General features: G+C 36.0%; 1 protein-coding gene across 1 annotated transcript; it reads left to right on the forward strand.

The window, feature by feature from the left end:
* Positions 1-208: 208 nt before the first annotated feature.
* On the forward strand, positions 209-3,060 carry LOC104891354 (uncharacterized). Its single transcript, XM_010677038.1, has 3 exons — positions 209-511; positions 2,282-2,413; positions 2,629-3,060. The coding sequence occupies exons 1-3, from the start codon at positions 209-211 to the stop codon at positions 3,058-3,060; spliced, it is 867 nt and encodes a 288-aa protein (XP_010675340.1).
* The last annotated feature ends 8,078 nt before the right edge of the window (positions 3,061-11,138 follow it).

The following is an 11,138-nucleotide window of genomic DNA, read 5'->3' on the forward strand; positions in this document are numbered from 1 at the left end:
AAAAAAGAGTCATGCATTTAGGATATGCTAGTTTGTTTCTAAAGGCTCAACTTTTATACAGAAATCTATTTTCAAGATATCTATTCCTTCGTTCTATTTCTCTCTCTTCATCATCACTCTCTCTCTAAATCTCTATTGATGATCCATGCAGAAATCAAGCGACATTGAAATGGACAGTCCATCGAATACCGAGCAACAGTTTGCTTAAATGGCTAGAGCTTTAGCCAAGTTGTCTTGTATAATGGAAGAACTAGCTATAACACTTGAGAAGGCTGAGTCTTGTGAATCTCCTAGATTCAACAAGAAACTGGAGAGTGTTGTTCATAGGGTAACCAAGACAAATTCCAATTTTGAGCCTCTTGCTAACACCAAACTGAATGGGAAACTTCCTGCAAATTTCTCTACAATTGACATCCCTAAATTCAGACCAACTGATAATCCAAAGTATCATTTAAGGAACTTTCGTTCAACCATGATCATCCAATCAGTTGAGCCTAAACACTACCCAATGGTATTCTCGATGTCGTTGGACCCAATTTACCAAAATTGGTTTTGATTGTTTTGAGTAATAAAAGTAATTAATTATGAATATTATTATGATCTTTTTGAGGAATAAAAGTAATTATTTAGTTATATGAGTTAAGTAAGAACTTATTTTGGTATACGAATAGGAAATATTTTATTTAATTTTTGTAATTGATTTTATTTGATCCTTATGTGATTATTGATGTGAATGATTATGCATAAGTGAAAATACGATTGTTTATGGTTTATAGTGGTAAAATCATCACTATTATAATTCTATGGAATTTTATTTTGATGTGATCTTGTATGATCAAATCGATTTGATGCCTTTGTAGTAAATGACAAGTAATTCTGAATCGAAACCTAAAATAGACCTACATTAAATTTTAGGTCACAAAGTAGAATGTTGAACAACCATACCGCTATAGCTTATGCTATCCGCCTTTTGGCTGAAAAATTGATTCAAGAAAGGACTGGGCGTCCTAATCCTGCGGGAGACATGTTCGTTAGGTTAGCAAGATTAAGTCGCCATTATTTAAGACACAAGCTGACACTACGTTTTTAAAGAGCTAGATTAGATAGTTCGATAAGATATTTGGGGCTATGTATTGCCCTGAGGCGATGAAAGTAGGTTAAGTTGAGTTGTACGTGAAGGATGAAGCTGATTTTTGGTGGAAGGAAAATAGGATTAGTGCCATAGAAGGTTTCAATTGGGATTCCTTTACTACTACTTTGAGAGGAAAGTTTTACCCTGCTTTTATAAGGAAGCCGTATGAGTCGAATTATCCTACGCATGATCTAGAGTTCGCTGCTATTATCTTTGCATTGAAAATCACAAAGACATTATATGTATGGAGAGACTTGTTAGATCTTTACTGATCACAAGAGTCTGAAGTATATTTCCACCCAGAAGGATCTCAATATGAGGCAAAGAAGATAGTTGGAATTGATTAAGGAATATGACCTAGATATTCAGTACCATGAGGGGAAGGCAAACGTAGTCGCCGATAGTTTGAGTAGGAAGTCGAGCCATAGCGTGAATGCGTTGGGAGTTCCTAATGAATTGTGCCGAGATATGCAAAGGCTTAGCCTTAAAATTATGAATCCTGGAGAGATTGAAGCAAGATTGAGTGCCTTGTCGTTAGGATCATCGATTTTCGTTCAGATCAAAGAGTCAAGTTGGAGACGAGCACCTATATAAGATCAAGGAGAAGATAAAGCAAGAAAAGAAAGTTAATTTTAAGGTTAATGATGATGGAAGCTTGAGATTTAATAGAAGGTGGTGTATACCACAGAAGTGTGAAGAGCTTAAGAGAAAGCTTATGGAAGAAGGGATCAATACTCCATATTTTGTGCACCATGGTGGTGATAAGTTGTATAAGGATCTAAGGAGATTTATTGGTGGCCAAATATGAAGCGTGAAGTCGCCGAGTTTGTGTCAAAATGTATGACATGTCAGAAAGTAAAGATCGATCATAAGAGACCAATGGAGAAGGTCCAATCATTAGAAGTCCCCGGATAGAAGTGGGATTCGATATCAATGGACTTGTGATAGCTTTGCCAAAGACGAAAAATGACAATGATACTATTTGTATTTTCGTGGACCGTACGAAATCTGCTGTGTTTCATTCTGATTAAAGAAACATGGAGGAAGAAGCAACTTACTAAGACGTATATCAAGCATGTGGCAAGACCGCATGGAGTCCTAAAGGACATTATTTCAGATCTTGATTCGAGATTCCTCTCAAAATTTTAGCAAAAGGTCCAGCTTAATCTTGGAACGACATTGAAGATGAATACTGCGTTTCATCTTGCGATAGATGGTCAGACAGAAAAGACCAATCAGACAATGGAAGACATGTTGAGAGCGTGCACAATTGATTTCTATGTAAGTTGGGAAGACCACTTGGATTTGATCGAATTTTCGTATAATACTAGTTACCATGCAAGCATTAAGATGGCTCCATTGGAGGCGTTTATGAGAGAAATTGTAGAAGTCCCATTTGTTGGAATGATTTTAGTTAGAATGTAGTATTGAGGACTAAATTTTTTGAGGAAATGTTCAAGAATGTGAAGTTGATTCAAGCTGCCCAAGATAGGTAGAAAAGCAATGCTGATTTGAAGCGAAGGGAGGATGAATTCGCTATTGGTGATAAGGTGTTCTCGAAGGTATTACCGACGAAAGGGGTCATCAGATTTGATAAGAAGGGAAAATTAAGTGCTAAGCACATTGGCCCATATGAGATTTTGCAAAGAGTTGGGAAGGTAGCCTATAAGTTGACTTTACCAATGGAATTTGAGAAGATGCATGATGCATTTCACATTTTTCAACTTAAGAGATATATCCTTGATGAGAATCATGTTTTGGAACCCGAAAGAATTGAGATAGATAGTAGCCTCACGCATGAGGAAAGACCTGTGAAAATCTTGGATAGGAAGATGCATAGTACACACAATAAGGATGTGAGTACCGTAAAAGTGCTTTGGTCTAACGATGAGTCCGAAGAGGCAACGTGGGAACCAAAGATGAAATGAAGAAGAAGTATCCTGATTGAAAGATAGAATGCGATAGGATTTCGTACTTTTTGCCTTATTTTATGGTATATTTATGCTTATTTTGGCGATTTGCACATGTTGGTGGAAAATAAATTGATTCCCCGCTTCGAAAAAAGGTGTCTATGTAGCGACACAAGTGGTTTTAGGGTCGGCAAAGTTTGCACGTTGTGACACAAGTATTTTCCAAATGAAAGATTTGAGTCAAAATTTCGAAATTGTGAGGGTTTTCGTATCAAGTTTCGGAAGGAAACATCTTTTAAGAGGGTTAAACTGTAATCCCCTATAATTTTATCAATTTTATATATATTTATATTTATAAATATTTTAGTATTTACATAATTAATTTCTTGAGTATTGACTATTTTAAAGTCAGTGATTATTTAATGTTTTAAATAGTCAAAGTATTTAAAATTATTTTAAGGCGGACTTTCGGAGTTAACAATGATTTTAAATAAGTTGAGTAGTAATAGTAAAAAGAAATTTAATATTGGGTTAGAGGATCCCAAACTTTTGTAGCCTTTTCATATGATCATCTTTCATTAAATTTAGCCAACTAGCGCATTTTTCTATTGGATTCTAATGGGAACCTATAAATACCCTCCTACTTCACAAATTTTACCACATTAAACAAAGTCCTAATTTATCTCCCCTCTTCCCCCTCGCACGACACTCTTTCTCCTCCACTTCGATCTCCACCCGATTTTCTTTCCCTCTTTCCTTCGTCCCTCAGCTGCTGCTGCACTACCGCCGGACCGCCGCAGCCCAGTGCCGTCTCCCCCTCTCGGTTTTGTGTCTTTCTCTCTCTCCTCTTTGGTTTATTTCTCTCTTCTTTCTCTATATTATTTTAATGATTAGTTTTGATGTTTTGAATATTGTTTTGGTGGTTTAATAATTAATATTTGTATCTTAAGCTATTTTAATATTAATTTCAGATTATATAGTTAGTTTAGTGGAGTAAGTAAATTTAAGATTTAATATATATACTTAAATTAGGTTTTAAGCATGAAATCATAGATTTTTAGTGATTTTGAGAATTAGAGCTATAGTACTATATTATAGTTTATGAAATTGAGTACTTTAAAACAGTTTTAAAGAAGTTATACCTTGCTGGAATTTTTTTATTAATGTACTTATTATGGATCTTAAATGTTAAATAATGATTTTTAAGGGTTTTAAATGACCAGTTTGATAGTACTATATTAAGGGACACTAAAGGTTGAAATTTTAGTGTTTAAAAAGAGTTTCAAAATACTTTTTAAGAAAATTTAAAGTATTCTAAAGCTGCTTAAATCTTATTAGAGTATTACTACTTGAATGTTTTCATAATTGGTAGGCGACGACTTCACTTTGAGTGATTCCTAAGGTTGAGAAAGTGGCGTCTCATATTGTTTATACAAGGTACGTACGCACCTATGTTTTATTAGACTGGTATCATGTCCTAAGATTAGGATTGATGTAGTATCATGTATAGGGAACTTTTATATAGTTCATATGTGGCTTATATTCAACCTTTATTTGTTGACTTAAATCAACAATCAGCCAACCTGTCAATAGGTGAATATCCAACTTTACCAAACGGGGCCCACAATCCATATAAAGTAAAATATAATAATAATCCAAGGGAACAACATGGTACAATTCATGATCTAATAAATAATATATTTATTAATCCCTCATGTGAATTAATAAAAGACACGTTCCCAACCCACGTGCTTGCATCAATCATCCATACAAAATATAATATTCATCATAGGCAACATGCTTCACACAACGGCATACAACATGCAAATTCACTTGAATATGAGCCACATATGAACTATATAAAAGTTCCCTATACATGATACTACATCAATCCTGATCTTATGACATGATACACATAGGTAGGTACTTATCTTATGTAGACAATATGAGAGACCACTTTCTCAATCTTAGAAATCACTCAAAGTAAATTAAAGCCTTCACCTACCAAATACCAAATACCAAATCATTCAAGTATTAATACTCTAATAAATATAATTTCCAGTCTCGCGGTGCACGATAAGAACACCCTTTCTTATCCTACACCGTCAGCCATGGCAGGACGATCAAAGGCAAAAGTGAAGAAATCAGGAGGAAAAAACAGCAATAAAGAGAAGAAGAAAGGCCCGGTAAGTCCAATTACTGGACAAAAGCACAAAATCAATGGCGGAATTGCACGGAATTGAAGATTTGGTTGTTCAAACCCCTGAATTTGAAAAACCATTATCCCCTGTCAGTTCTTTGAAGGAGTTGCAGAATCAATCAAGAGAGAAGGCTACACTCTCTGAATGGCTTACGATCATGAAGAAGACTCAAGGTCGACTGGAAGCCATTAATGGAGGTAAAACTCAAGCTCGAACTTTATTGAATGATTTTGAAAAGGTGCAAAATGATGATCATAGTATTGTTAAAGAACCTTTGGCAATCAAAATTGAATTTGAAGATGTTAAGGAGGAAATTGAATATTGGGAGAGTGCTGTTGTTTGTTATGTTGTGGGTGCAAATCCTCCTTACCCTGTTATGGAAGGTTTTTTGCGTAGAGTTTGGGCAAAGAAAGGGATAGAGAAAGTTGTAGCTGTAAATAAGGGGGTCTTTCTTGTGCGATTTCATAATATTGATCAAAGAGATGAGGTCTTGAATTCTGGATTCCAATTTTTTGACAAGAAACCTCTCATTGTTAAACAATGGCACGCTGAGATGGATTTCCAAAAGGAGGATATCAAAACTGTTCCAATTTGGATTCAATTGCCAGCACTAGATTTGAAATATTGGGGTGAAAGATGTTTATTCAAATTAGTGGCTGGTATTGGAAAACCTCTCAAACTGGACCAATCCACCGTTAACAAGGATAGATTGCAATATGCTAGAATTATGATTGAAACAAGGATGAATCAAGATCTTCCAGAAGAAATAGTGTTTGAAAATGAGAAAGGGGTGATGATGACACAAAAGGTGCACTATGAGTGGAGGCCTATTAGATGTGATACATGTGCTGGTATTGGACATTCTCATAAGGAATGTGTAAAGCAGAAGCAGAAGAAAATAGGAGAGAAAGTATGGGTGAAGAAAGGCAATGATGGAAAGAAGGATGCAGATGGGTTCCAGAAGGTGAAGGGGTACATTCCAAAGGAGCCACTTGTAGTTGAGTCAATTGACACAACTAATACTTTTGCTGTATTGAGGAATGAGGAGGAAGGAGAACTAATGGAGGTTCAGGAGGGTGAATTAATAGGGGTAGTACATGGTGAGGGGGAGGAGAGCCCCCTACCATGGATGGATAACATCCTTGTGTGGAATGTGAGGGGGCTAAATAGTCACAAAAAGCAATTAGAAGTGAGAAACTTTATTGGGACTCATAACATCAGACTATTTAGCCTCCTAGAAACAAAGATAAAAGCCCCAGCATTGGGGGACTTTTATCTTAAAGTGTGTCCTGGGTGGTGTATCACCACAAATAACATATGGCATGGAAATGGGAGAATTATCCTAGGATGGCATCCCACTGCAGTTCATGTTAATGTACCGTTTAGTTCAAGCCAAATGATTCATGCTGAAATTCAGATCATTAATGGTGGTAAGAAGTTCTTCTGCTCATTTGTATATGGATTGAATGACAGAAGGGTAGAGAAATCCTATGGAAGGATTTAATATCTCTGGATATAAGGGATAAGCCTTGGATAATCATGGGTGATTTCAATGCTCTTATGAGTACAGAAGATAGAATAGGGCTTCCTGTCAGAGAAAGGGAAATTGTAGATATGAAGGAATGTATGAAGAGATGCAGCATGATGGAAGTAAAAACTTGTGGACAGTTTTTTACTTGGAATAATAAACAAGAGGATATGAAGTAGAGTTTTTTGTAAATTGGATAGGGTAATGGAAATGAAGCATGGATCACAGATTGGCCTCTTTCAGAAGTCACAATCTATCCAGAAGGGGAATATGACCATTGTCCATTGATCATTAGAACTTTCCTGGATCAGGGTAAGAAAAAACCTTTCAGGTTCTTTAATATGTGGTGCTTGGCTGAGAATTTTTCTAATATTGTGAATGGAGTACGGCAACAACAAATTCAAGGAACTACAATGTTCCAAGTGGTTAGCAAATTGAAGTTATTGAAGAAAGAGCTAAAGAATCTGAACAAATCTCAATATGGTGATGTTTCAATTCAAGATGCTCTGACTTACAGCACTATGATTGAGGCTCAGAAGGAATTGCATAATCATCCGGAAGATATAAGACTGAGAAGACAAGAAAAGGAGGCAAGGGAAGCCTATCATGTGGCTCATAGAAACTTTACAAGTTTCTTAAGTCAAAAAGCCAAAGTGAGATGGTTTACAGAAGGTGATGACAACACAAAACACTTCCATCAGAGCATCAAACTCAGACGTGTGCATAACAGAATTACCACAATAAGAAGAGAAGATGGTTCTTGGGCTAACACTTCTGATGAAGTGGTAGGAGCTTTTGTGGATTACTATCAATCACTGTTGGGCAGTAGAAATGAAGTAAAGAAGATAGAACCAGTTATTATAGCAAGAGGTAGAGTGCTATCTACTCAACAACAACTTGAACTCACTTTGAATTTTACAAGTGAAGAGATTAAGAATGCTATTTTCTCAATACCTGATGATAAGGCTCCTGGATTGGATGGTTATTCTAGCTGCTTCTTCAAGAAAAGTTGGGAGTACATTGGTCATGACATAGTTGAGGCAGTGAAGGATTTTTTCAGAACAGGCAAAATGTTGAAAGAGATTAATGTGACTGCTATCACTTTAATTCCTAAAGTCAAAAGTCCAGCTGCAGTGGGGGACTTTAGACCCATTGCTTGTTGTTCAGTGCTATATAAAACAATTACCAAACTTATATGCACAAAGCTTAGCAGAATTCTCCCTCAGGTAATATCACCTAACCAAGGGGCTTTTATTAATGGTAGAAGTATAATCAGTAACATTCTGCTTTGTCAAGATCTGGTTAAGAGGTTTGGTAATAGAAGGAATCAAGCTAAAGGGCTCATGATGAAGGTTGATTTGAAGAAAGCTTATGACTCCATTGAATGGGAGTTTGTAAGAAAGCTCTTAGAAGCTATGAAGTTTCCTAACCACTTCATAAAGTGCATTATGGAATGTATTTCTACTCCAAAATTTACTCTCTTAATCAATGGGAGTCCTGAAGGGTATTTTGAAGCTAAGAGGGGACTACGGCAAGGGGATCCTATGTCCCCTCTACTCTTTGTCCTATGTATGGACTATTTGACCAGAATTCTGACATATATTGGAGAGATGCAGGAGTTTAAGTTCTTTACTGGGTGCACAGCAATGAAGCTGAATCATCTATGTTTTGCAGATAATTTGCTTCTTTTTTGTAAGGGTGAAGCCAAATCAGCGTACTTGCTCCTCCAAGGCATTAAGTTGTTTAATGATTCTTCAGGTTTGCAAGCAAATAAAAATAAATCAGCTTTGTACAGTACAACTATAGCAGAAGATGATATGTTGAGAATTTCACAATTTTCTGGATTTGTGAAAGAGAGTTTGCCTTTCAGATACTTAGGGGTTCCCATAAGCCCTAAGAAAATCAAAGCAGCAGATTGTGAAGCCTTAATTGAAAAAATGACACAAAGAATTAGAGTGTGGAGCTCTAGAAATTTATCTTTTGCTGGGAGAGCTCAATTGGTCAATTCAGTTCTCATGAGCATTCATAGTTACTGGGCTCAAATTTTTGTTTTACCTGGGAGTGTTTTAAACAAAATAAATGAATGCTGTAGACACTTCTTGTGGAGTGGAAGAGCACTGAGTGAGAAAAGTGGGCATGTCAGATGGGACAAGGTCTGTACTTCCAAAAAGAAGGGAGGTTTGGGAATGAGAAACATCAAAAAATGGAATATAGCTGCAGTTGGAAAGCTAGTTTGGCATATTGGAGCTGAGAAGGATGAGTTATGGGTTAGATGGGTGCATTCAGTGTATATTAAGGATGCTAACTGGTGGTCCTATCAACCACCAGCAGGTGCCAGTTGGATACTGAAGAGTTTGTGTAAAACAAAGGATGAGTTACACTCTTTAGGAATGCACCAGTGGAGTATGGATAGATCTTACTCAATCAACACAGCTTATAAATTGATAACTGATGATGATCAACAGGTGCCTTGGGCACAGGGGATATGGAATAGAATGTCTCTTCCCAAACATAGATTTATTGCTTGGCTAGGCATTATGGCCAGATTAAGAACAAAGGAAATGTTGTTTCAATATCATGTGAGTCTTGACAACAAATGTTGCATATGTGGGGATGCAGTGGAGTCACATGACCACCTCTTCTTTGACTGTGTGTTTAGTAAGAGATTGATGGATGGATTGCTTCAGTGGATTGGTCTAAATAATAGAAGAAGGAACATAAGTCAGTGGATAAGATGGATTAGAAGTGGCTACTCTGGCTCCAAAATGAGGAAGCAGATCCTCTATGCTACCATTGCTGCTGCTGTGTACCAGATATGGAAGGCAAGGAATGAGTCTTATTGGTTAGATAAAGTCCCTAGAACAGATTGTATAGTTAATATCATCCAGTATACTGTAAAGCAACGTATACTAATGTGTAAATCTGTAAAGTGGAGTAGAAGAGATATAGAATGGAGTGAAACTTTGTAAATAGATAGGGTTTTAAGGGCCAGGTTGGCCTTGTGTGTGTTCCTGCCCTTTAAGGATGTAGGGTGTATTGTGGTGTTTTTGGTGAATATAATCTTACTTGCTTACCAAAAAAAAAAAATACTCTAATAAATATTACAGCTACTTTAAAATACTTTAATCCTCTTAAAAAGTGTTTTAAACCCTCTTAAACATTAAAACTTCAATCTTTAGTCCCCCTTAATATAGTACTACCTTACCAGTCATTAAAACTCATAAAATTATTAATTTAGTATTTAAAAATCCACCATAAGTAGCTAATAAAAAATTCCAGCAACATATATATAACATCTTTAAAACTCTTTTAAACTTACTTTAACATAGTTATAAAGATTAAAGTACTCAATTTTCATAAACTATAAAATAGTATAGTTCTAACTCTTAAAAACATCAAAAATCCATGTCTTCATGCTTATAAACCTAATTAAAACATATATATTAAATCTGAAATTTATCTACTCTACTAAACTAATTATATAATCTGAAACTAACATTAAAATAGTTGAAGATACAAACTTTAATTATTAAACCTCCAAAACAATACCTAAAACATCAAACTAATCATCAAAATAATATAGAGGAGGAAGAGAAAAACCAAGAGGAGGGAGGAGGGACACACGAGAACCGAGAGGGAGGTGGGGACGGCTGGGCTGCCGCTGGTCGGCGACATTGCTACTGTTGGTCGGGCAGTCGTCTGTAGTCTGGTGGTGCAGTCAGCCGAGAGAAATCGAGAGAGAGAAAATAAAAACCGGGTGAGGGAGTTAGGAAAGAGAGAGAACCGAGTAGGGGAGAGATATAGTAGAAAATTAGGGTGTAATTTTGTGTGGGGATTTTTGGGCTCTCATGGGGTTTATATAGGTTTGCAAAACTAACCCTTGTAGGTTTGGGGAAGTGTGTTTGGACTTTTAAATTTAGTTGATTGGATGATTGAGTTGAATTGAGCTCCTTTTATCCATCTTTTAAATGTCTTTTATACATCAAGTCAAACTAATTAAATTATCAAATAACTTTCAAAGTACGACCCAATAAAATATTTGATTATTTAAAAACATTAAATAATCCTTTGACTTTAAAAATTGTCAAGACTTTAAGAAATTAATTATTTAAATACCAAAACATACATAAATATACTTTAAATATATTTATAAAATTTATAAAATTGTGGGGGATTACAGTGCACGTCTTAAGTGTTGGACTAGTATGAGTTGGAGTACGTGTTGGTAGCCCATGACTTTTCTTGGCGCCGGATTGATCACCGTGCCTGATTTTTATTTAATTAGTACGTTGATATCGTTGGTGGCGGGAGCGCAGAGTCACGCCCGTACTTCGTCTTATATATTGAAGACATGTTTTGGTTAGACA

Source organism: Beta vulgaris, chromosome 4, assembly GCF_026745355.1.
Source record: "Beta vulgaris subsp. vulgaris cultivar EL10 chromosome 4, EL10.2, whole genome shotgun sequence".
Taxonomy (NCBI): domain Eukaryota; kingdom Viridiplantae; phylum Streptophyta; class Magnoliopsida; order Caryophyllales; family Amaranthaceae; genus Beta; species Beta vulgaris.

Coding starts and splice junctions, on each gene's coding strand:
- LOC104891354 (XM_010677038.1), top strand. CDS start 209: ATGGCTAGAGCTTTAGCCAAGTTGTCTTGTATAATGGAAGAACTAGCT. Junction 512..2,281: donor AGCCTAAACACTACCCAATG/GTATTCTCGATG, acceptor TCAAAATTTTAG/CAAAAGGTCCAGCTTAATCT. Junction 2,414..2,628: donor CGTGCACAATTGATTTCTAT/GTAAGTTGGGAA, acceptor CAAGATAGGTAG/AAAAGCAATGCTGATTTGAA.